Source organism: Quercus suber, unplaced genomic scaffold (genome assembly GCF_002906115.3).
Source record: "Quercus suber isolate HL8 unplaced genomic scaffold, Cork oak 2.0 scaffold_607, whole genome shotgun sequence".
In the NCBI taxonomy this organism is placed as follows: domain Eukaryota; kingdom Viridiplantae; phylum Streptophyta; class Magnoliopsida; order Fagales; family Fagaceae; genus Quercus; species Quercus suber.
Window position 1 is genome coordinate 339,023 of NW_027070050.1, and position 27,481 is coordinate 366,503.

At 35.5% G+C, this 27,481-nt stretch overlaps 1 protein-coding gene and 1 long non-coding RNA gene across 2 annotated transcripts; both read right to left on the bottom strand.

The window, feature by feature from the left end:
• Positions 1-5,339: 5,339 nt before the first annotated feature.
• On the bottom strand, positions 5,340-8,886 carry LOC111986127 (G-type lectin S-receptor-like serine/threonine-protein kinase RKS1). Its single transcript, XM_024017756.2, has 7 exons — positions 7,578-8,886; positions 7,323-7,460; positions 6,970-7,160; positions 6,547-6,757; positions 6,158-6,395; positions 5,887-6,037; positions 5,340-5,807 (listed from the first exon to the last, which is right to left on the bottom strand). Exons 1-7 carry the CDS (start codon positions 8,857-8,859, stop codon positions 5,505-5,507), a joined length of 2,514 nt encoding a protein of 837 aa, XP_023873524.2. The 5' UTR covers positions 8,860-8,886; the 3' UTR covers positions 5,340-5,504.
• Positions 8,887-9,296: 410 nt separating this feature from the next.
• Positions 9,297-11,461, bottom strand: LOC112015062 (uncharacterized). The gene is made up of 3 exons (XR_002883145.2): positions 11,258-11,461; positions 10,258-10,324; positions 9,297-9,357 (listed from the first exon to the last, which is right to left on the bottom strand). It is a non-coding gene; the product is annotated as an uncharacterized LOC112015062 (long non-coding RNA).
• Between the last annotated feature and the right edge of the window lie 16,020 nt (positions 11,462-27,481).

Below are 27,481 nucleotides of genomic sequence, written 5' to 3' on the forward strand. Positions count from 1 at the left end.
TGTGTATTTGTTTTACTTATCTTTGTGTTATTTTGTTTTAGATAGTAATGTTAGGATTTGTATAATTTTAAAATTGTTGAATAAGTATTAATAAGTTTAATTGAGTTCATTCTTGATATAAGTGGTGAATTCAAAATAATGCATTTTACATTAAGTAATTTGTTGCATAACTTTCCAAATGACAGATACATGTTGTTTTTTATATAAAAATTAAATAAAAAAAATTCATGTGAAAAATACGGGTCAACCCGACCCGACCCCACCCGACCCGCAACCCGATTGACCCGAACCCGATTTTGACCCGCTTAAAGTGACCCGTTTTTGACCCGTGACCCGTTTGAATCGTAACCCGATTGACCCGACCCGAACCCGACCCGACCCGCCCGTTTTGTCATGTCTAGAGAGAGCCCATAGAACCAGACTTGTCTCACTGGAGTTGGAATTGAACCATACCAAATTTTAGTACACTCAACTCAAATACCAGCTTTCTTCTGTTGTGTTTATGAAAACCAAATTCAATTAAAGATGTCTTCTTTATGTTCAAGTTCAAGTTCAAGCTCAGGTGAGATTTCGGTGGTGCCCAAAATTGCGAAGGCCATCTCTTCCCTTGTATTGAGATTTGCAAACTCCTCCTCTCCCGAAATTACAACATTACCCTTCTTGTTGGTTCTGATATTACTTCTTCTATCCCTTCCTCTTTCCTCCATTCCCCTCTATTCCATTTCCAACCAACCAAAGACATAGATGGTATCTCCAATGTGACCCGGGTACAACCCGACCCATTTGTGCCATCATTGACCACATCATGAACAAGACCACCCACCATGTGTTCTCCAAATTTGCCATCCCCACTAGTTTTCATCACATCTTGAGCTTTCAGGGCCGCCGTCCACCAACCTTTGTTTGCTTCAATGATAAGCTCTGTTATGGTTTTCTTTCCTTTATTTTTTTATTTTTCACTTTTTATTAGGTTTCTACTATTTGGTTGATGTTGAGTTTGTTTTTTTTTTTTTTGGATGAAGGTTGATGTTGAGTTGATTATGTAGATGGGTGTCTTTCATGTTAATATTATTTGATTTTGCATTTTGTGTTGGGTAAGTTTTCTGCTCTGGCCTAATTGACTTGCATAGGAGTTGGACAGTGAGATCGGCGGTGGGACACAAACTTTGGCTACGGTGAGACAACTCTCTTGTTTGATTCGTTTCCTTTAGAACTCTACTGGTGACTAAGGAATAAAAACAAGCTCTTTTGTACTACTTTAATCGCTAGCCTATAATCCAGCCTAGCAGATTGAAGCAAGGAATCCTAGAGTTCCCAAAGCTTCATTTAGTCGCCTATGGATATCTTGAAAGTAAAAGTACAATATCGATTTGGATGAAACTATAGATGGCTGGTTTGGTTCAATGGGCTCTCTCCCTCTTTCTCTCTAAACTTGACCCTAATGTTTCTCTGCCCTCTAGCATCAGGTTCATGTATTAGATTTGGTTTTTAGGAGTGCACATGAGTTTCACGTGACTGCTCTGTTTTGTTAGTATTCTAATGGGAAACTAACTAATGTATTTATTTGATAGTTGTAAATAGTTTATGGAGTAAATTGACCAATATAAAAATTTAGGAGGTGTCTCAGCTAGTAGTGAAAAGTTTAGGGGGGGTGTTACAACATTTTTCCCTCTATAGGTTGCATAATTGAGAAGATAACACCTTTGTTATTTATTTATTTATTTATTATTTTTAATTTGATAGCTAGGGAGGAAAGGATTTGAACACTAGATGTTCTAGAGTCATTAGGAGATGCCAACTATTAAGGAAAGCGCAGGCTTTAAACTGCCGTAATAGGTCAACCTATTGTGGCAATTCCTAAAAACACTACTATAAAACCAGTTTTATTGTATTGATTTTGTTGTTTGTATCCATAGATTTTATCAAGTTTTTAATGTAACTCCAACATTAAATTCTCAAAGTTGCATCTATTCACGATTAAATGAAAAATTCAAGTGGGTTCCAGTTAGCTCATCTAGTAAAGTCTCAGATGAATGAATAAGAAATTTAGAGTTTAATTTCTACCTTCACCAAAAACTGGTTGGTTTCTTGGTTTGATGATAAAGAGCTATTATAAGGAGTGGACACCATAGGTTGAAACTCTCTAAAAAAAAAAAATGAAAAATTCAAATTTTGTCAATATTTAAACAAACATTGGCTTACACTATTTTGATATGCATTTATGATATTGATAATGTAGTAAAATCTAAATCATTTATATAACTATAAAATATTAGATTTTTAAAAATAGGTAAATTTCAAATTACACTTCTAAAGTTTGGGGATGTTTATTTTACACTCTAAAGTTTCAGAATTTGAATTTTACTCTTTGAAATTCAGGTGTGTTTGGATTTTACACTCTAACGTTTCAGAATATGGATTTTACTTCCTAAAGTTTTGGAGTGTTTGGATTTTACACCCCCAAATTTTGAAATTTCAGGATGTAAAACCCAAATATCTCCAAATTTTAGGGGGTAAAATCCAAACACCCTTAAAATTTTCGGGGTAAAATCCAAATTTTGAAACGTTAAGATGTAAAATCCAAACACCCAAAAATTTCAAAAGGTAAAATCCAAATTCTAAAATTTCAGAGTGTAAAATCCAAATACTTCCAAACTTTTGGGGTATAATTTGCAATTTGCACTTTAAAAATCTATTATAATGTTATTTTAATAACTCTAAAACACTTGCAGATTCCATTTCCACTTCCTTAAATATATTACACTGATTAAGCCAATTGACTATTATTAAAAGGCCCAATCTTTCGCCACAAAATTGAACATTAATTTTCTCCTCATAAAAGAAGAAAAATAAGTGAACATTAATTTAATAGACCAGCCTCTAGTCTTTTCAATATAAATGTTATGGTGAAAGTTTTGATGCATATTAATATGCAACAACTTTTGCATAATGGGTTATGAGGCAGCAAAAAAAAAAGCAGCATATGTCCAAGGGTTCACCTGATCATGACTCTTAAATACATGTTGCTTTCCTTTTGCTGCTATATAACCTATTATGCAGCAAAATTTTTCCCTATTTATCTTTACCTATTTAATGACTCCTTTACTTATCCCAAAAAAAAAAAAGGCAAAGCCAATATGAATCACTTACTTTGCCACAATTAAACTTAACTACCCTCTTGGACACTCTTCTCTATTTGAAATTGATCCATTTCATGATTGAGATAAAAAAAATTACATAATCTTTTTTTTTTTTTTTGAGAATAAAAAAAAATTACATATTCAAAGGTGTAGTGATTGTCATCTCATTTAATGACCATCTGAACATTGTTAGATCTAAAAAAATAATATCTTAACCAAAAAATAGAATCTCTTTATTTCAAGTAAAATGGAGAAGATCTTGTTCCTTTTTTCATCCCAAAAACCCATGCAAGAGGCTAACCCAAGCTGACATCACTGTCTCAAGCCTCAGCATCAATATTCATATGTTCAAATCTTTTACACCAAGCCCCTCTCAAATAGTTTGTTTGGATTTAGGGGGAGGGAGGGAGAGTGAAAGGGAGTAGAGGGAAGTTGGCCGAAAAATAAGCTATTTTTATTTGTCAGCCAACTTTACTTTACTCTCCTCCACTCACCTTCCCTCCCTTTCAATCCAAATAGTCCCTAAGTCTCTCTATCTCTCTGTCTTCCAAGGTTGTAAATTTTGTACCAATTTCAAATACTCTCAAAATGTACTAAATAAATTATTGAGCTGTACTGTGGGTTTCTCAAGTGTTTCAATTGGTATTTTTTTTTAATTTTTATTTTATTTTTTGAGGATAAACGGCAGAAGTGTTTCAATTGGTTTTAATATTTCTACTGATACAAGAAATCCGAAAAAAAATGGGGGTCATAAAACAAGCTATTTGGACTAATATTTTGCGCTAATGTATTTGGGCTTCTAAAATATATGGATTTTAATGTTTATGTTTAGAAATATAAATTATTCTCATAAAAAAGAAGAAGAAATATATATTATTTATTTATAAAACTTGTTGTAACGACCTAATGGTAAATAAGTACTAACCACTATCTAACTATTTTGTTCCCGAGTGCTATTCATCACAAACTGCATGTTTGGCTTTAGCTTTCTTGGAACTCATAAATTTGTCAATAGGTTAGGTAAGTTTCCAATATGTTTAGCTTGCAACTTCGTAAATACACCTGAGATATATTTACAAATAAGCAAAACTAAATGTGTATTAAAATTTTACCACGATTATACATATAATATATATATATATATAATGTTTGTATATTTGAAAATATAAAAAAGCTACTAATAAAATAAATATAAGTTTATTTGAAACAAATGAAAAAAAAAATCATTTATATTGTTATCCATGAAATTCTTAATTTTAGTTTGACTAACCATTATTTATATAATAATAATGGGAAATGCTAATGAATGCCCTTAGGGCATTGGTTAAAAATCCATTTAAAGAAAGTTTTTATAGGAAAAGAAAAAAAAAAATTTAATGTTTTGACAGCTTTTTTTATTTTCCATAAAAGTTGTGTCAAAACTTTCCTAAAATGGATTTTTAACCGATGCCCTAAGGGCACTCGTTAGCATGACTCAATAATAATACCATAAGAAAAATGAATCAATGATGGTGACTTTTTTTAAGGTTTATTAATTTTGATTCTATAGTTTTCACACTTAATAACTCATTTAACACAAAAAATTAAGAAATTTAAATTAGATTCCTTGATTTTTGTAGTGTAGTAAACAGTTGCACCAAAATTAAAAAATAAAGAATTAGATGAGACACACAACATAAAATTAGACTCAAATTTGAGATTTAGATGAATTTTCTTTTAGCTTTGGCCATAAATACATATATATGCTGAGGCTTGCACTGCGTTATAGTCTATAGATCTTGAAAGATCAACGTCTCAGCCAAAAAAAGAAAAAGAAAAAAGAATGATCTTGAAAGGTCAAGGGAGAGTGCAGTCCACCTAAGTAGGTCATATTCACCATCAATTCTATTTACTTTTGGATCACTTGGAGTAAAAGGAAAGTCAATTTATTTTTATATTTCATCTTATTTAGAAATTAAAGAATATTATTGTTACTTTCACAAGGGAGCTGAACAAACTTGGAGAATTAATTGAAAAATCGAACTAGAAAAGTAGCGGGTGTCTCGATTATTGAATCTTATGATAAAAAACCAAGTTAATGTGTATTTATTTTTAAATAATTTAATAGTTACAATAACAAGAGTGAAATTTCAAACCCTACAGGCAATGCCACTGACTAAGTTAAGAAAAACAGATTATTAGTAATAACATAAGTAGTGGTAGTAACAATTGAAAAAAAGAGTTAAAAATTTAACACTTAACAATAAAACGAATAAGAAATTACATTTTTTTCATAAATACAAAAAGGGAAAAATTTTAATTTGTCCTAGAATCTAGAAATCCTTATAGAAGCATTTTAGATGCAGCTAACTAGAATCTTTACCTTCAGCGAGCTTTGAATTCGGTGATTGTCACATCATTTATAGAATAAAACCGCTCACCTGTGATTGATCCCAAACTATTGGTAGGTATTCTAAAAATAAAAGCTGGTTGTTTTGGAGAAGGAAGAGTTGTTTCACAACTTAGCATGAGAAGAACGGCTAACATTGTTGGTCGATCCACTGCATCTTCTTGCACACATAAGAGCCCAATTTGAATGCATCTCAAGACTTCATGGGAAACAAATGAGTCATTTATTGATGAATCAACTATATCCAAGACTCTATCTTCTCTCCATAGTTCCCAAACCTATATGTTTTATAGCATTATTCATAAGGGGCTGTATTATAAATGCAAATGGCAAAGATTGTTGTTTTTCATTACTTACATGCCCTATCAAAGTTAGGGAATCGTGCCTTTGATAAGAACTGTTATTCTTCTTGCCACTAACGATCTCCAATAGTATGACACCAAAACTAAAGACATCTGATTTTGTTGAAAATTTCCCAAATATTGCATACTCTGGTGACATATAACCACTGTATGTGAACAATATTAAAAATAAAGTTAAAGTTTGCATAGTCCTTCATTTTCCATAAGGATGATAACTGTGCAAGGCTTTGTGCACGCAAGCGTGCATGTGTTTGGGTGATACTTACTATGTTCCAACAACTCTAGTTGTCGTGTCTTGAATTTGGTCCCCATTGAATATACGAGCTATCCCGAAATCCGAAATTTTAGGATTCATCTCACCATCTAAGAGAACATTACTAGTTTTAAGATCCCTATGTATGATTTTTAATCTTGAGTCTTGATGAAGATACAAAATCCCACGAGCAATCCCAATGATGATTTCAAAGCGTTTCCCCCAATTAAGCGATGAACTTCTTGTATGATCTACAATAAAATTTAACTCTAGTATACTCAAAATGTGATTAATTAGTGTAAAAATATTTGGTTGTATGTAGTCCAAATATATTCTTTGAACATAAATAATAAAAGAAAATAAAACAGATGAATGCAATCAATTTATAGAAAGAAGACATACCAAAAATGAAGAAGTCCAAGCTTTTGTTGGGCATGTACTCATAAATCAACATCTTTTCTTCCCCCTGAATGCAACAGCCAAAAAGCTTGACAAGATTCCTATGCTGAAGTTTTGCAATCAACAAAACTTCATTTTTGAATTCCTCTATTCCTTGTGCTGAACTGTTGGATAGCCTTTTAATAGCTATTTCTTGTCCATTAGATAATTGACCCTGAATCCATTATCCAAAAGTAAGCTCAGTCATAACAATTACTTCAAAGCAATTGAGTTCAATGCCACAATCTGATTCTTCAATAACTTATGTCTTAGCTTATGTAAATCATTTTCCTGCATTCACACTCACACAAAAATGGAATTTGAAAAAGAAAGGAAAATATGCAACATATTTACGTTAAACGATGTCATTATGAGTTGTAACTGTACCTTAAAAACAGAACCAAAGCCACCTTGCCCTAGTTTGTTGATTGGAGAGAAATTGTCAGTGGCAGCAACTATGCAACCTAGATCAAAGATCAATAAATCTGGATGTCTACTACTCTCCTCTAGCTCATTTCCCTCCAAATAGCCTTTAGTACCGGTAAAATATAATGATTGATTGTGCGATTTTCTTTTCACTGTCCAAAAACATATTGATAAATCGCTCACTATAAATTTGCAATTATGCATTTATATAGCTCATGTAGACTACTAAAATGACTTTTAATTTAATATGTATATATATATATATATATTCCTCCGTGCTTGTGTGAACAATACTGTGGAAGTGATTTTGTTACCTTTTGTTTTCCTCTTCTTCATTAGGCATATATAGGCTATCAAGCATACCAGAAACAATGTCAACATAACAGAAATTATTGGAATAGCCAGCTGCCTCTTGAGGCCAAGAAAACCATTGGACTTCTTTGTGTAAGTTGCTGAAGGACAAAAAAAAACAAAACAAAACAAAAAACAAAACATCAGTCCATGATTTGTAAGGTGAAATAGGCAGAAATGAAAAATTACGAAAAATGCAAGCAAGAGGAGAAGGCCACCTAACTCAGTTGCATCTACACGTACATTTAGATCCCACCTTTCATATGAATTCTCCGAAACGTCAATCAATTCACCATACCATGCCAAACAACTGGTCCCCTTCCCATCAATATTCATGCTTGCAAAAGCTGTGCAAGAGCAATTTCTCAAGCATGCCTGCTCGCACTCTGAGCTACTCATACTCATGTCCATCCTAACTGCATTAAATGAATCAGGACCCTTCAAAAGCTCCACCTTCACAAACCCTTCTCCATTCCCACACATCGACAACCCTAGCTGCTTCTTCACACACCCCTCAGAACCATCTCTGTGATACCAATTCTTCGGAGACTTGGGTTCATACCCTGGCAAACACGTACACTCAAACTTATTAAAACTGTAAGCAGACTCGGGACCACATTTACCGTATGCGCCACAGTGTCTATAGTTGTCACAACGGTATTTAGGTGCTGACCAGAATTCCTTCCATTGAAGATCACCATCATTCCACATAAGGTTCTGGAGCAATCCAGAGTTGTCAACCACTAGTCTAGAAATGATGGAGGGGTCATCGAAAAAGTAGCCGTAAGATAACTCATCTTCGTTGTTAACAGAATAATACTTATAACCCGATGAGGCTGTTGCTGCTGCTGATGATGTGCGCCACGGCCATGGACATGACCGCCAATATAAAATCGAACCCTTATACAAGACGACTTGTGGAGAGCCAGTAGGATTCATCTTATAGAAGGAGTCCCCAGTTCCGGGGTCATCTTTTGACTTCCAAGATGTCAAGAACCTGTCTAACCCAGCCATCCGATTCAACCCAAGCCTCATGCCTGGAAGCAGTGTGTCTGTAGGATGATCAAAGCTTTGCCATATAACCTTTTCGTTATTGCCTTGGACCAATACCAGATTTCCTGAATCTTGAAGCTGTGCAACAGAGGAGGTTGTCCCCTGGACAGACACATTTGTAGACCAAAGAAGACGCTTAGAACTGTCATGGAGGACAAGGTTTCCATAGGGGTTGATGGAGAGAACACCGGAGGAATCAATAATAGGATCATTCCTGTTTGCCACCCACACTATAGTTTGTTTTGCCACTTTGACAAACCAAATACCAAGATACCGGTAGCTAGAATTGCCGGGACTGAAGAAGCCTAAGGCGAAATTATTTTTCTTGGAAATCAAAGACTGGCCATCCTTGATGGATTGGTCTGGTGTTAAGGTGTCAACGGAAGTGCAAAATGGGAAGAAAAGCACGATCAGAATCAATGGCATGACCATGGTTTCAGTATCCATGTTTGTGTGCAGTGGTCTTTCACGAAAAATAATTCATGATTTTCTCTCTCCTTTCTTGTAGTAAGGGCCCGTTTGGATACAGCTGAAAACTGAAAACTGAAAACTGAAAATACTGTAGCAAAATAATTTTTAAATATGTGAATAGTATCGTGGACCTATTTTAATGAAAAAGTTGCTGAAAAGTGAAAATTGTGGTCCGTGAACAGTGCACAAATGTACTGTTTATTGACAAAAGTCAACAAGTGCGGCTACTGTTCATTGAACAGTAGCCACACAGTACCGTAAACAGTACATTTACATTTACAGTTGAAAAGGTGAATTTATACGGCTGAAAGCAAAAAAAAAAAAAAAAAAAAAAGGAAAAACGCAAACGCAAATCGTAAACGCTGAGGCCAAACGGTCTCTAAGGCTTCATGCCCACCCACCACCCCCTCCAAAAAAAAAATTNAATCCTTGCCACCTCTAATACTCTCGCTGCTTTCAGGAAAAACCTGTGCACTGAAATATAAAAGGGTGAGCTGTGAAGCCCAGTAAGGTTTTTAAGCTCCATGGGTCCTTGATAAGAATGCATGTAAATTACATATTTTATGGATATGCCAACTTTGATAAAATAGTCTTCATATTGTTCTTATTGTTCTCAAAATAATTTACGAGCTTTTAGATGAACTACTTCATTTTCCTTTCATATAATAATAAAAGGACAAACATAGTTAGTAACCTTATCTTTGAACAGATTGTAATTACTTTATCATAACTTCTCATTAAACTTATAACACATTCAATATACCTTTCTTATCATCATACTTTTCTTATAATTCCAAATAGCTCAATAGCTCATTTATCATATATATTAGTTAATCCAACTGTAAGTCTGTCACAACTTTGGGAGGCTTCCAGCACAGAGTGCCAGGCATCCAGCACTCCTACAATGCTAGGTAATTCCGGAATCCTATCATAATACATCTTTTCAATCATGGGGGTAGGTTGACATCCTCCACAAGTTGGCTGTTACCAACAAGGGCGGGTACAGCAGAGTCAGTCCCACTTATAATGGCCAATCAGAATTTCCATGGAAATGCCAGTACTATAACCCCCACTGGCTGAGTTCAGATCATAACGATGGAATAACTGAAAACTATATTTTTCTGATAACTTTACTTTTATATAAACGTATCACAATAGTAGCATATCCACTTCATTCTTAAATATCATGTTCGTGATATAAATAATAGCATCAATATGCTAAAATTATTATGTATATAAGATTGAATAACTCACGAATACATATTTTGCTTAACTCATGCTTATACGTAATATCTCTAAATAAAAGCTTTAATGCATAATACTTTTCTAAATAATATCTATACTTATCAAAGACACATATCTCAAATCCCTTACCTGAAAGCCGAAGACGCGAGAGATTGTACAAGAGGAGCTCAAGTGTCCATGTTTTTGTTCTCGTCACCTAAATGAAAAACCAAAACTTATTATTGACAACCTCTTCCTAAGTATTTAAACTTATACCTCAATCATAACCTAACTCTCAAACTCAAGAAAATCTTAATTCCCATCACAATAAGTTCCCCAAAGTATATGATACAATCATCAAACACATTATGCATCCAAACCATAGAGAAACCAAGGCATAAAATTTATATATGCTCCAAACATAACAAAGGATGAACATATTAAATTATAGCTCAAAACATTCACCCTAGCTTCAAAATTAAATCCACAAAGTCCGAGTTATCCTACCCTGTTTACTGCTCATTACAGCAGCAAAAGCCCTATTTGTAAAATACGAATGGGCTGTTCAAACACATCCAAAAGTCATGAAATTTTACATAACTACACCCCTGTATGTCCGGTATATATCATAAAAATTTCGGGGTAAAAATAAACCCATGATTTATTAAAAATCATACAATAAAACGTGTTCAAATCTGTCTTGGCAGAAATTCATGCAACTTAGAAATTATACCATTATTTTTCTACTCATCCAAATACTGTGAGACCACTTCCATAACAACCCTACATGTCTTAGGGTTCATAAAAACTACTCCTAGAATCCTAATTCATAGCAACCGATTTACTACAGAATTTTCTTGTTGTAAACATCATATCTGTTACAGTAACAGCTTCAGCACATGTTCTTTCTAAAATCATCAACAAAAAGCAATAGGTCTTAATTTCATTTGGGTATTTTTATACCTATAGTATACATATTAAAATATGTTAATAAGCATTCAATAGACCACAACATCATCAGCTTTTAAATTACTAAAACAGAATCACAAAGTCAGCTTCTAAAATCAGAACAGAGGATGAAGAAATAGAAATAACAAAACAATTATACTATCCAAAATACACAAAATCAGATGAAGTTTTAATTACTTACCCACAAAACCTTAGGGTTAGGCTCTTAATTTCATCTTTATAGAGAGTTGTCTATGATTTTTGGTGAGAGGGTGAAAGAAAGGTACAGCCGTGTAAGAGCTAAGGAAGAAGAGAGAGAGAAGAAAAGAGCTGGACTTTCTATTCTGCTGCAGCCAAGAAGATAAGATAAGGGTGAAGACTTATGGGGCAGCAAAAGAAGATAAAAGTGGACTTTTTGGGGTGGGAGGTACGTGTGCTTGAGAGAAAGGCTTAGAGAGCTTCCTAGCTCTTTCCTTAAGAGAAAAAGAGGGCAAGTGTGTGACTTTTCTGATTTGTGTGTGTGTACCCGTGGGAATTGCTTCTTGGTTGTTCTAATGGCTTGAGAAAAGTCAAGGAAAGTGGCTCTTGGTGATTGCATGGCCGGCCAAGTCTTGGCCTTTTGATTTGTCAACATGCATGATCCTTTTAACCTTACTTGTATTGAATTCTCATTGGTTGCATGGGAGTGAAATTTCCACAATCACAATTCATGCATCATATGTCTAATTAGAACACCAACTATGCATCTTACTAAGTATATATTATAATGCAACTAGCCATTTCAATTATTCATAATCTTTTAAAAAAATCAAAGTTTCATGTACTTAAAAGTAATTAAAATAATAACATGCATATAAGCCATAAAATTAAATATGCAATTAAGGTGTTACACAAGGATCCATAGTCAAAAAGTTATTGGCCTTTACGAGAGAAAAAAAAAAAAAAAAATTTGTTGTGTGGCTCTTTGTTTACAACATATCCACATGAGGACAACATGTGGCTCTTGTCTTCCTTTCAATTGCTACACCACGATAAGGGAGGCAAGTCTTGGTCTTCAATGGTATTGTTTCTTCTCTTTTAGTTTCACTACATTTTTCTTTTTCTTTTTCTTTCCTTCATTTTCTCTCAGATCCCATCTCTTTCTCTGTATTTTTCTTTCTTTCTTTCTTTCCCTCAATAGATGGGGACCACTGAAATCAAAGAGAACTCAAGCACAAAATGGGGATGGCTTCAAGGAACACCCGATCATGAACCACGCTTGGCCGACGCACCCATTTCAAGGACCCTCCTGTTGTCGACAACAAATAGTTGTTCAACTTTGAACAGTTTTGGGCCGAGATTCACAACTATTTAAACCCATATCGATTTCTTTTTAAAAAATATTTAAGTCATAATTTTTTTTATTGATTATATGTTCTGGGTTTGTTCTAGTAACATCTGAAATTTGTATGAGTTGTAATTTTTGTAAGAGGATTTTTTTTAATGAGATTTTTTTGTAAGAGTTTTTTTGGTGGTAGAGTGTTGTTTTCGGTTAACTTGTTTGAGTTGTGTAACCTGTGTTTCAACTTTCGAGTAGTTTAGTCTTCTCAGAAAAATATAATTTGCTATATGCTTTTCTCTTCTTCCCATAAAAGTCATTACTATCTTGTGAAAAAGCAAAACAAAATTAATAAACTATTCTCTTATATGTATGGTTAATGTGTGCCCTAAGAGTTTGTTTAGTGGTAGAGTGTTGTTTTCGGTTAACTTGTTTGAGTTGTGTAACTTGTGTTTCAACTTTCGAGTAGTTTAGTCTTCTCAGAAAAATAAAATTTGCCATATGCTTTTCTCTTCTTCCCATAAAAGTCATTACTATCTTGTGAAAAAGCAAAACAAAATTAATAAACTATTCTCTTATTGTATGGTTATGGGCACATATTAATTGACCCAATTACAAAATCCATGTGTTTTATAAAATTGATGCTTGAATGCCTCCGGACTCTTTGTTTGAAAAAGGAGAGGCGTGTAGTCCCAAAAGAAACAATTCGTCAGCGATACGGACACTGGCGGCTTTAGAATTTTTTTTAGGGGGATCATTAAGAAACTTAAATTAAGCAAAAATTTAATTAAAAAAAAAAAACTTGAATATTTGAATTATCGAAAAAAAAAACACACAAATACATAAAATTTTACAATTTTCTCATACAAGTTTTCATATTTTAATATCATCTCATAATAGTTTATTATCAGTTTTCATTATCTATTATCAATGTAAGTATGACTATTTTATTTTTTTAAGTTTGTATATATTTTTGTTTTTATGAAATTGTGGTTATATATTTGTCATTTTTTTATAAAAATATAAATAATCTATATGAAAAAAAACTCAACTCCACTTACACTATATAGAGAGTATTAGAGGTGGCAAGGATTCTGTGTTTTCTCGTTTGTTAGAATGTAGAGTTTTTGTTGTATAGTAGTTTAGCTTTTTTGATGTATAGGAGGAATCAAGATGTACTTGATCCTCGAGCACAGTTGTAATTCAGAACCTTAGTCTGTTTTGAACCCCAGTTGTATGTTTTTGGGGTTAGGTTTGTAATAATAGTTTTGCTAAACGATTAGCTATGTAATATTTGCACGAATACCCTAAGTTTCAACCAGGTGATAACCTTCCAAGTTCGAAGGAAATGAAATATTCAGGATCTTCATCATTTTTGTATATTATGATTTTAATACTTGAAATTAAGCATGTATTCAAGTAACAAATTATTGTTAAGCCCCTTATGTTTAGGTTGGTTCATGTTAGTATTGAGGTAAACTTGATATTAACATGTCGGTCATGCTCTAAATAGGTTTGGGTCATGACACCTTGGCTCCTTGCTACAAACAATTATCTAAGTTTAATGATTAAATAATGCTAACTATATTGAAATTTATTGTGAAATTTATTATAAGTATTTTTTTTTGAAGAAAAATTTATTATAAGTATCAATTGTATCTATTATTCACGTCGTTTTTATTCTGTCACGTGACATTATTTTATTGGACAAACTAAACACGTGTAACATTATTTTGTGACACTTAGTGGAAAAGTATAAATGAAGAGGCTACTGATGTAAACAATATATATATCTTTAAGAGGTGAAATCAAAATTTTAAAACTCTAGGAAAAATAAAGATCACATCAATAAAATCTTTAAATTTCAAGTTTTTATTGAATGTGAATTTTGACAAATACACATTCGCACTACATTTTTTTTCTTATAACCTCTATGCTTGTAACATTTCAAGATGATATGAGGTCAATATGTATCATGACAATAAAATCTTGTTTCTTGCAACAATGACCAATTCCTTTTGAGTCCGCAATTTTTTATTTGTATATGTGATGGCACGAGCTTGAGTCATTGCATTTTTTTTTGGGTCCTGTACCACTAACCTTTATCAAAGTAAGTATGTGAGAGGCCCCACCCTTAGTCCACCAACTTTTTGTTGGGACAAACCCGCTATATTTTCCCATAGATTTAGGGTTTTACATGGAGTTGACATTTATTTTATTTAAATAGTAAAAATAATAAAATCCAAAATGAATGAAATAAAAATATTTTATTGATTAGTAGTGGGTTAGAGGTGTTAGAGATTTAGTGTCCTAAGACAATAAAACATAAATAGTCATTTTTAAAATTATTTTAAGTTTAAAAATAGTACCTCGCTATTTTGTGTTTCCAATGTCTACTAGTTCAATTAAGTCATCCTTTATACACTAATGACTGCTTAATAACAAGAAAAGATTGTCTAAGAGTTTCTCTGAGATAGGGGGAGGCCACTCCAAACCCTAGCCGCCGCAGTAGAAAGTTGTGCCTACCCTAGGGTTAGGCTTTTCTTTGTTTTCCTCGCTGGTTTTAGATCACGAGTGTGAGTGTTTTGCCTAGTGTTTCCTGGCTCTTGAGACTTCATGGAGGACTTATCAATACGATGGAAAAAACTCTCATTGTTAGAGGAAGAGGGGTGTGAGTACAGTGGGATTACGGATGATATGATAAGGGGCAAGACCATAGCGGCGAAATTCTTTACTCGTTGTCTGTTAAACATGGAAGCTATTGCACGTACGTTCAAACTTCTGTGGCAAACGAAGAAGGGTTTTGAGGTGAAGGATATGGGGAATCATGTGGTTCTTTTTGTCTTCTTTGAGAAAGCAGATGCGGATAGGGTGTTAATGGGTGAACCTTGGTGTTATGACAAGTATCTAGTATCACTATGTAGATTAGAGAGGAGTGTTGCTGTACGGGATCTGGGCTTTGACAAAACGTTCTTTTGGGTGCAGTTACACGATTTACCAGTGGGAGAGATGAATCAGGAGGCTGCAGCAAGAATTGGTGAGGTTATTGGTGAAGTTCAGAAAGGGTATAGAGAGTGGGGTAACCACTATGGTAGCAGTTTCATGCGGATTAGAGTTAAGGTTGACACTTCCAAACCACTTTGTCGAGGACAAAAGATTAGGTTGCAGGAAGGGAAGGTTGGTTGGATAAGTTTTAAATATGAACGTCTGCCAAACATGTGTTATTGGTGTAGTAGATTGACCCACAGTGATAAAGATTGCGAGATCTAGACCGGAAGCAATGGTTCCTTAACCGAAGAGGATAGACAATATGGCACATGGCTTCAAGCTCCAACGTTGAATAGCAGAAAGTGTGCAGTGGTTAGAGTAGAGGGCGTGGATGATTATTCAAGGGAGCACGATGGACAGGAAAGTCAAAAAACCAGGGAAAGGAGCACCGTTGGTCAGACAGAGAAGGAGGGTGGCGAAACGGCTCACGGTGGAGAGGCAGTTACTCCGATATTCCAGCCAAGCATTAATCACGAGTCCGAGATTTTAGGAGTTTCAAATGATAAGGCATATATCTCGGTTAGGGAGGTTGAGTTCTAGGATATTCTGAATGACATTGATTCAAATATCTCTAAGTTTGACTCAATGGTGGGAGGTCCAAGCATTAAAGGGCCTAGTGGGAAAGTGGATAGGGTAGTGGGCCAAAATATCCTCAGCTCTACAGAGGGGCCCGACAAAGATAATATAGAGGTAATGGGCCAGGAGTGTAGGCCACAAGAACTAGAAATGAAGGGTCGTGGTTGGAAAAGATTAGTCCAAGAAAGATAGCCCAGTGAAGTCCAAATAACTCCTATGCAGAAAAAAAGATCATGCAGAGATGTAGACGAAGTGCAACATATTTCTTCCCCAGGAAAGAAATGCTGTGTCACCACAAACAATCAATTTACAACGGTGGAGGCTGCAAGGCAACCCCGTCGAGAACAATGAGTTGCATCGCCTGGAACTGTCGTGGGCTTAGGAACCCACGGACAGTGGAGGAGCTCGAAGAACCCATTCAAGCATAAGATCCCCTATTGGTCTTTTTATCAGAGACCTGGTTTGAGAAGAAGGATCAATTAGAAAGGTTACGGTGTAGGGTGAAATATGCTGGCCTTTTCATTTTTCCTAGTCAGGTAAGGAGTGGTGGTTTGGCACTTTTATGGAAGACAAACAATACAGTGTGGGTTGACAGTTTCTAAAAAAATCACATCGATGTAGTAGTGAATGGTGGTACAGCTGAAGCTTGGCGTTTTACCGGATTTTATGGGGAGCCGGATACTAACTACAGGGATGAATCTTGGGGTATGCTTCATATGTTACGAGCTAAACCACATCTGCTTTGGTGTTGCATGGGCGACTTCAACGAAATCCTCCATACTGATGAGAAGCGAGGAGGAAGAGTCAGATCGAGTATACAAATGGAGGCCTTCAGAGATGCTCTTGATTTCTGTGGTTTTGTTGATCTGGGTCATATTGGGCCGGAATTTACTTGGCAAGGATGACGACACGATTATGTCATTTGGGAACGCCTGGATAGAGGCGTGGCAAATTATGATTGGGTTTCAAGATTTCCAGCAGCCACTGTTAGACATCTCCATTGCCACTCATCTGATCATCACCCTATAAGTTTGGTTTTTAATTCGAATAACGAGTCTCAACGGTGGTTTCGCAAGCCTTTTCGCTTCAAAGAGATGTGGCTTAGTGATAGTGGATGTAGTGATACGGTGTTGAGAGCTTGGCAAATTCAACAAGAGGGCTCACCAATGTTTAAAGTAGCAAAGAAGCTGAAGAAGTGTAAGAAAATGCTGAAGTCCTGGAGTAAAGAACACTTTGGCAGTGTTAAAAAATCAGATAGCCAAGAAGAAAGAGGCCTTATGGAAGGCAGAGGATGCTGCGGCTAGGGGTGGTAGTTATGAGGTGGTGACTCAGCTTTACTGTGAGCTAAATATTTTGCTTGACAAGGAGAGCAAGATGTGGAGACAATGATCCAGAATCCAATGGGTAGCTCAAGGTGACAAGAACACAAAATATTTTCATGGGGTGGAAACTCAAAGAAAAAGAAAAATTTTAATAAAAGGAGTTAGAGATTTGGAAGGACAATGGCAGACAGAAGATGAGGTGATCTCTAGTGTTTTTGTGGATTTCTATACTAAGCTCTTTTCCTCTTCAGGGGTTACAGATATTGACCGTGTATTGGAAGGAGTTCAAAAGGTGGTGACGGATGATATGAATGGTGAGTTGCTAAAACCATATAGCAGGGAAGAAGTGGATGTTGCTATTAAACAAATGGCACCCTCTAAGGCACCGGGGCCGGATGGGATGCCCCCTCTTTTCTACTAGTCCTTTTGGTAACACATTGGTGGAGAAGTGGCCAAAGCTGTCCTCTCATGCTTGCATTCGGGTAAACTTCTTAAGTTTATAAACCATACTTTCATTACCTTGATCCCTAAGGTTAGCAATCCTGAAAATGTTACTGAATATAGGCCCAAAAGCCTATGTAATGTCATTTATAAAATTCTCAGTAAAGTTATTGCTAATAGACTTAAGCCCATTCTTAATTCTATAGTGTCAGAAGCTCAAAGTGCCTTTACTCCAGATAGACTTATAACAGATAATATCTTGATTGCTTTTGAGTCCTTGCACTATATGAAAACCCAATGTTCAAGAAAAGAAGGTTATATGGCCTTGAAACTGGATATGAGTAAGGCTTACAATAGGGTGGAGTGGCTTTTTTTGGAAAAAATCTTTGTAAGGATGGGTTTTCAGGAATCATTAGTAGCTTTGATTATGGAATGTGTGTCAACTGTTACCTACTCAATCCTAATTAATGGTGAACCTAAAAGATTTATAAAACCATCAAGAGGGTTGAGGCAAGGAGATTCGCTTTCTCCTTTTCTTTTCCTATTTTGTGTGGAAGGTCTTAATGCACGCTTAAATAAGGCATCGGATGAGGGGGAGATAAAAAGGCTAGCTTTGTGTCGTAGAGGCCCAAAAATTACTCACCTTTTCTTTGCAGATGATTGTCTCCTCTTTTGCAGATCCAAGACAGTTAAGTGTGCCAAAATTCAACAACTTTTGGAGTGGTATGAGGTAGCTTCTGGTTAACAAGTGAACAAGGAAAAAAACCACCCTATTTTTTAGCAGAAACACATTGGAGGAAGTGCAGGAAGAAATCAAGGTTTTGTTGGGAGTTCCAGCCATTAAACACTATGAGAAGTACTTGGGTTTACCATCCTTTGTTGGTAGACAGAAAAAAGTGTGCTTCAACCAGATCAAGGAACGAATTTGGTCCAAAATGCAAGGGTGGAAAGAAAGGCTACTCTCCCAAGTTGGCAAGGAAGTCATGATAAAAGCAGTTATCCAATCTATCCCCACTTATTCCATGAGTGTGTTCCGCCTACCGGTGGGGTTAGTAAAAGATATTGAGGCTATGATACGTAAATTTTGGTGGGGTAATCAAGGCAATGGGAAGAAGATGCAATGGGTTAAATGGTCTACCTTATGCTCCCCAAAGTCTCTTGGTGGGATGGGATTTCGTGATCTTAGAGATTTAAACGATGCTCTCCTAGGGAAACAGGTGTGGAGGATGTATCATGAGAAGGACACCTTGCTCTATAGGGTTTTCCAACCTAAGTATTTCCCCAATGGAAGCATATTTGATGCGAAACTCACTCCTCGCTGTTCCTTTGACTGGAAGAGTATTTTGCAAGCTAGAGCAGTGATTTGCAAGGGAGCTAGGTGGCGGATAGGTAATGGCACCACAATTGACATTTGGGGTCATAGGTGGATTGATGATACGGATAGTGGACTTATAGTTTCACCACAGAGAGATCTCTCCTCGAAGTGTGTTCATGTCTTATTTATCCCTGGCACACGACTCTGGAACGAAGAATTAATAGATAGAAATTTTATTCCATCGGAGGCGAACTGCATCAAGAGTATCCCGGTGAGTATTCATGCTTCTGACGATCTGCTTATATGGCCTCAATCCCCAGATGGATCCTATACGATGAGGAGTGCTTACAGAATGTTAGCCATGGCCTCTCACAATGCACGGCGTCGTACTTCCAATCCAGATGCCTCAAAGATGTTATGGAAGGGTATTTGGAAGTTGCAAGTTCCAAATAAGGTTAGGCATTTCATGTGGCGGGCTTCAGGTGAGGCTCTACCTACCTGGTCAAATCTTAAGTATAGGCATGTGCTTGTAGATGGTACTTGTAATCTATGTGAAGACCACCCCGAGGATGCCATGCATTGTCTATAGATGTGTGACTACGTCAAGTGCATTTGGCTCTCTGACCCCACATTTAATTTTCCCAGAGCTAAACACTTTAATAATTTCGGTGATCTAGTCTTGTTTGTACTATCAGTAGCGACATCGAATACGGTGGCCTTATTTGCCATGGTGGTGTGGTGCATATGGGTTAGACGTAACAAGCTTAGGGAGGGTCAACAGGTATGGGATGTGGGTGTTACCATTCAGAGGGCTCGAGACCTGCTGCAGGAATTCCAAGATGTCAACTCTCATCATCACTGATCTGTCATCACACGGGTAGCGACGAAGTGGAAGCCACCTTTTCAGGGTTTGTACAAGATCAACTTCGACGGTGCGGTATTTGCCAACTTAGGTTGGGCAGGCCTGGGAGTGGTTATTAAGGACTCTGACGGAAATATACTTGCTGCCCTCAGTCAGAGAATCCGCCTTCCAAGCTCAGTAGACATGGTTGAGGCCTTGGCTGCGAGACGTGCTCTCACATTTGCGCAAGAAATCAGTATTTTTTGAGCTGAGGTGGAAGGGGACTCCTTGAACGTAGTCTCAGAAATTAAGAATCCTAGACTGAATAGGTCCTAGTTGGGTCATATTATCCTAGATATACAAAATGTTTGTCAATGTATGCATTTCTGTCATTTTATTCATGTTCGCAGGGGGGGCAATAGATTAGCCCATGCCCTTGCTAAGAGAGCAGTTCTAGCTGCGGATACTGATGTGTGGTTAGAAAAGCTACCACCTGATTTGAATGATGTACTCCAGTCATATTTTCATTAATAATATTGACTTACCTGTTTCTCAAAAAAAAAAAAAAAGTCATCCTTTATACAAATTAGTTCCATTGAGGTTTGCTTTATGAATTACTTTTGCAACTTTTAACGAAATTTGATGACAAGGCAGTTGCCAACAACATTCATTGGCAAAGAATTAAAGAAAAAGACTAATCTATTATAAAATTTGTGCCTTGTAATACATAAAGTCACAAACCCAAATGAGAATTAAAGAAGAAAATTAGAGAGAGAACCAAATCTTGGGGTCCACCTATCTTTTTTTTTTTTTACAAGATAGAATTTCTACTCTAGCTTAATCTAAGTGTATATGTGTGTGAAACTCTCTTCTGAAGGCCCTTGCTCCACACACCCCACAAGCATTTATATTTGTGGAGTGACTACCACACCAAGGGTGCATGATGGTCACTGATATCTCGTCCCACCATCTCCCCACATTTTCTCTATTAGTGTCACTGACCAATTACTGAGTGTTGGGCAAGTGTGAAAGATCAGCCAAATAAAATTCATCACTAGCCAACAACTGAGCCTCTTTTCATAGATGTCAAGCACTTTCGACAACTTCTCTTCATTCTACCTAAAAACTACTTTGTCTTGCTTGATATTCATTCAAGGCGCGAATGCAAGTTGAAACGCCTGTTGGGTCCCAAATAATATTATTACAAATATAAGCAATCCAAAATAACAATTACACACAAGAACACAAAATTTACGTGGAAAAACCTTTCTCTTTGAAGGGAAAAATCATGGGACAAACTCCGAATAATTTCACTATGATCAAATCAATTACAATAATTCTTGTGTATGTCTCTCGGCTAAAGAAAAATCTCTCTTATTTTTCTTTGCTTTCTCACACACACTAATTATCTCTTTCATATGCGACAACACTTTGCTCTCTCATTTTTATTTTCTTCTCCTTGCACAACTCTCTCGTGGTTGTCTTCTTTTTCTCTAAGTTGCTCCCTCTTGGCTGCTATCTCTTCTTTTTCTTTCTTGTACGGCTTTCTCTTTCTTTGCTCTTGCACATACTCTCTTTGTGTCTTCTTAAAGGCAGTAGTACCTTGCTATCTACTTCCTCTTGTGTTCCTCCCAAGCGAAAATCCCTTTTCTCTCTCTTGGTTTCACACTCTATTTTCCCTCTCCCCATAGGGAGGACCCTTGGGCCAAAGATATCAAATTCTTTGTAGCATAGTTTATTTATAAGACTCTTTTGCTATTCCCTCTTAGACTTAGAATACATTACCGCTTTAACAAGGAATAGACTTTCTTCCACACCAAAGAATAGTCTTTCCTTCTACAACAAGGAAACCTAAATTAATTTTCCCTTCTTCAACTAGGAAACCTAATTGACTTTCTAAGTCACAATTGGAATTTGAGGCAATTTCCAAACAATCTCCACCTTGACTCAAATTGCACCAGCTATCCTCAACTATCTTCTTTCCTCTTGGGATAGCTCATACCTTAATCAAGTAGTCCTCTTTTCATCTTGGAATAGCTCCACCTTAATCAAAGCAATCCCTTCTCTTCCATCTTAATTCACATAAAGAGTCATCCACTAAATTAACCAAGCTCTAATACCACTGTTGGTCTTTTCTTTCACAACATTGTGCGCAATTGATTTTAACAGAATTAATCGAATAACTCCCAATACCTTTTTATCAAGGAGGTTCCATTCTTCATCCTTCATAGTATTAGGTTTCTTCCCCAAAAGAGACAGATGCAACTTCTTCCCATAGAGATAATCTCCAATCTGCATCCTCCAATATCCAAAATATGTTCCATCAAACTTTTCAATTCCTAAAGTCTTACCTTCTTCTCCAGCCATCGCTTCTACTCTAACCTTAACTCTGATACCACTTGTTGGGTCCCAAATAATATTATCACAAATATTAGTTATCCAAAATAACAATCACACACAATAACACAAAATTTACATGGAAAACTCTTTCTCTTTGAAAGGAAAAACCACAGGACAAACTCCGAATAATTTCACTATTATCAAATTAATTAAAATAATTCTTGTGTATGTCTCACAGCTAAAGAAAATCTCTTTTGTTTTTCTTTGCTTTCACACACACACTAATTATTTCTTTCAAAGGTGGCGACACTTTGCTCTCTCCTTTTTATTTTCTTCTCCACGCACAGCTCTCTCTTAGCGGTCTTCTTTTTCTTTAAGCGACTCCCTCTTGGCTGTTCTCTCTTCTTTTTCTTTCTTGCGCGTCTTCCTCTTTCTTTACTCTTGCACATACTCTCTTTGTGTCTTCTCAAAGGTGGTAGTACCTTGCTCTCTCCTTCTTCTTGTGTTCTATTAGGACATATGTGGAACTTGTTAGAACATATGTCATGTAGTATTGGCTAATCCTTTGACAAAACGCACTTTACGTGTAATTAGGTAGATCTAAGATGGGTTTAGTACTTCAAAGAACAAGAGTTGAAGTCTAGTATTGAAGTCATGCAAATCTGTCCAAGAAACAAGTGAAGAAGGGTAGTTCATTAAAGCTGGATAGATTCCTGACAGATATCTCAACAGATGTATCTATCGAGATCTTGATAGATAGCTCTACAGCTGTATCTATCAAGAATTACGAAATTTAGATTTTCAGATCTGCTTTTTGGCCCATACTGACATGTATGTATAGGGTTTCTTTTCTCACAAACCTAGACATATATAAGGCTTATTTTAAAGGCCGTCACACATGAGAATACAAGGGGAACACATGCAAAAAGTGACTGAGTACCTTATTGTCTCTGAAAGAAGCTACTACGTCTTTGTGCCTTAGGGTTTTGTAACCAAGTGCTTCTTGATCTTCATTGTTGATGAAATAAAGAACTTTGCAGCCGACAATCTTCCTCAAGTTGGTGTTTTAATTACGTACTGGGAGCCGTCCATCTTTGCTTAGTCACGTACTGGGATCCGTGCAAAAATGGTGGCGTTCATATATTGAAGAGTTTAAAGGTTTTAAAGCAGCAAAAGGTTTCTGCTGTAAGTTCATCTGCTGGGATTGTAGAATTTAGGGACAAAAGTTTTGTACTAGATCTGAAACTTCTCTTTAGTATAGTGGATTGTTTTTTTGGAAGATTTCCCCCTAGGTTTTTTACTGTGAAACTTGTTTGTTTTATTGGTTTTCCTGGGTTATCATATCTTCTCTTATTTAATTTTTCGTTATGCATGATATTGAGATGATATTGATGTTTGTTTGTTTTAACAAGGGTCCTCCATATGGGGAGAGGGAAAATAGAGTGTGAAACCAAGAGAGAGATAAGGATTATTTTAAGAGTCATCACAAGGATGCAAGGTGATGCAAAGTGGTTATACATGCATATTGTGACCAAAGACAGAAATTTCTCTAGTTTATCATATTCTTTATAAAAGTTACTGTGTCTTTATGCTAAGAGTTTTGTGACCAAGGAGCTTCCTGATCTTTATTATTGGATGAACTGAAGAACTTTGCAGCCAACATCTTCCTCATGTTGGTGTGTTAGTCACGTACTGAGATCCGTGCATCATTGGTTAGTCATGTACTAGGATTCGTGCATTGAATGGAGAGATTACTGCTACAATACAAGTCCAATTGGATATTGGGGTAAGGGTTCAACTGTAGGTTGGTATTAGATACTGAGATTCCTTTTACTTGTAACCGTTTATTATTGATAATAGTAGATTCTAGGGAGTTGTGACCTTTAATTCACCCAATGAGGTTTTGTCTCAGTGGTTTTCTCCATTCGTAAACAAATCACCTGTGTCAAATTTATTTTTCATTTCATTTAGTTATTTAGTAATTTGTTTGTACTACCACGCTATTGCATGTTAAATTGACTTAATTAATTAACTTGGATAATTAATTAATTATTTTACCAAAGGGGTCAATTCATTTTTGGTCTATCATATAATATTGTACATTTTACATGAACAATAAATATAAACTAATAATTGTTCTTTTCACATTAAAATATATTTGCTACTAATATATATATTCTTCTCAAAGGTGGTAGTACCTTGCTCTCTCCTTCTTCTTGTGTTCTATTAGGACATATGTGGAACTTGTTAGAACATATGTCATGTAGTATTGGCTAATCCTTTGACAAAACGCACTTTACGTGTAATTAGGTAGATCTAAGATGGGTTTAGTACTTCAAAGAACAAGAGTTGAAGTCTAGTATTGAAGTCATGCAAATCTGTCCAAGAAACAAGTGAAGAAGGGTAGTTCATTAAAGCTGGATAGATTCCTGACAGATATCTCAACAGATGTATCTATCGAGATCTTGATAGATAGCTCTACAGCTGTATCTATCAAGAATTACGAAATTTAGATTTTCAGATCTGCTTTTTGGCCCATACTGACATGTATGTATAGGGTTTCTTTTCTCACAAACCTAGACATATATAAGGCTTATTTTAAAGGCCGTCACACATGAGAATACAAGGGGAACACATGCAAAAAGTGACTGAGTACCTTATTGTCTCTGAAAGAAGCTACTACGTCTTTGTGCCTTAGGGTTTTGTAACCAAGTGCTTCTTGATCTTCATTGTTGATGAAATAAAGAACTTTGCAGCCGACAATCTTCCTCAAGTTGGTGTTTTAATTACGTACTGGGAGCCGTCCATCTTTGCTTAGTCACGTACTGGGATCCGTGCAAAAATGGTGGCGTTCATATATTGAAGAGTTTAAAGGTTTTAAAGCAACAAAAGGTTTCTGCTGTAAGTTCATCTGCTGGGATTGTAGAGTTTAGGGACAAAAGTTTTGTACTAGATCTGAAACTTCTCTTTAGTATAGTGGATTGTTTTTTTGGAAGATTTCCCCCTAGGTTTTTTACTGTGAAACTTGTTTGTTTTATTGTGACCAAAGACAGAAATTTCTCTAGTTTATCATATTCTTTATAAAAGTTACTGTGTCTTTATGCTAAGAGTTTTGTGACCAAGGAGCTTCTTGATCTTTATTATTGGATGAACTGAAGAACTTTGCAGCCAACATCTTCCTCATGTTGGTGTGTTAGTCACGTACTGAGATCCGTGCATCATTGGTTAGTCATGTACTAGGATTCGTGCATTGAACGGAGAGATTACTGCTACAATACAAGTCCAATTGGATATTGGGGTAAGGGTTCAACTGTAGATTGGTATTAGATACTGAGATTCCTTTTACTTGTAACCATTTATTATTGATAATAGTGGATTCTAGGGAGTGGTGACCTTTAATTCACCCAATGAGGTTTTGTCTCGGTGGTTTTCTCCATTTGTAAACAAATCACCTGTGTCAAATTTATTTTTCATTTCATTTAGTTATTTAGTAATTTGTTTGTACTACCACGCTATTGCATGTTAAATTGACTTAATTAATTAACTTGGATAATTAATTAATTATTTTACCAAAGGGGTCAATTCATTTTTGGTCTATCATATAATATTGTACATTTTACATGAACAATAAATATAAACTAATAATTGTTCTTTTCACATTAAAATATATTTGCTACTAATATATATATTGAGAACGAACCAGGGAACTAAGCCAACATTGCAAATGGAGGCCCACCAAGATATTATGAACAATTTATGCAATTTTCTAACAACGAGCATAAATACTTTTTAAATATGCTAGCCTAAGATCTTCCTACCTATAAGGTGGTGCTTCTCTATAGGACTGTTGAATTTCACACAACAGAATTAAAATAAAATAAAAATAGAGTGCAAGATAAAGAGAGAAAATCCTATGCGAGAGAAGGAGATCAAAAAAAAAAAAAAAAACTAAAATTTGTTGTTGCTAGGATTTGAACTCTGGTGCTAACTCATTAAATGGGATGAGTTCATTAAATCAGGCACATGTTTTCATTGGCTTTTAAAAGCTAGAAACTGAAAATAATATTTTGCCTATTTTCAATTTCTTTCACAAATTGAGTTTTGAGAACATTTTTTGTTTTCTATCCATTTTAGGTTGCCAAACAAATTTTTTAGTCTCAAAAATATAAAATTGTTTTTGGAAGCTAAAAATAAGCAAAAAAAAAAAAAATAGTTACCAAACATACCCTTAACATTCATTGGTCTCCAATGTAATAATTTTTTCCAATCCGCACCATTATCAAAACGACATCATTTTAGAAAATAACAACGAGATTGGATAAAACTAGATGAAAGGTCAGTAAAATTACCACCAAAAAAGAAAATCAACTTAAAGGATTAAATTAAAAAATAAGTCAAAATTAGGGATTCTTAATTAAATTTAACCATATGGTTTCATTAACCATGCAATATAAACAATATTATCTTTCTAAAAAAGAATTAAATTTAATACAATTATGTTTAAATATGGTTGAGAAACCAAATATACTACGCTTAAAACATTGTACCTAAGTTATGTCCTTCCTAATATAATTTTAATTTTAACACAAAACCCTTACTTGAGTAAGTAATTGGTAGTTTAATGAGATTAGCAAATTTGCGGCCAAGACCATGGGTTTGAAATTTGGTTATGGAATCTTGAGTTACCATGGCAGGGCAAACCATCTCAGCCAACTTAGTAGCTTGAATCCCAATGTTTGGGCTGCTCAGCCTGTTCTTCAGCTAATCTCAGTCTAGCAAATCTTTTACTAATTGATAATACTAGATTTTACAAACAAGTACAAATTGAGCCATTTACTAGCAAGTAGTGCTACTGTTTTTACTACATTGAACTCAAAAATTGATGCATTATCATTATAAAGAAACAGTTTAAATATTTAGTTATGAGATTGTTGAAACCTATTAACCATGTAAGGGCACAAGAAAAATTACAGCCCAAGCCCACAAAGAATTTTGAGGCCCTGGTCTTTGGATTGAGCCCACAAACAACTGTAGGTTTGATTAAGTTTAAGTCCAAGGCTGAAGATCCAAGCAAGAGTAGAAAAGATTACTGTAAAGTAATTTATATTATTGATTCCCACTGATCAGCCCGAGGATGGATATTTATACAAAAGTTCTACACAAGTCTTAAGCTTTTTTCTATTTTTCTTACTATTCCAATTCTTGTCTTTTGGTAATGTTCTCTC

Bases quoted from the DNA above. Each gene is read 5' to 3' on its own strand.
- LOC111986127 (XM_024017756.2), bottom strand. From the start codon at position 8,859: ATGGATACTGAAACCATGGTCATGCCATTGATTCTGATCGTGCTTTTC. The intron at 6,038-6,157 runs GTAAGTATCACC...GTTCACATACAG, and splicing joins ACTAGAGTTGTTGGAACATA to TGGTTATATGTCACCAGAGT. The intron at 5,808-5,886 runs GTAAGTAATGAA...TAAAACATATAG, and splicing joins CCCTAACTTTGATAGGGCAT to GTTTGGGAACTATGGAGAGA.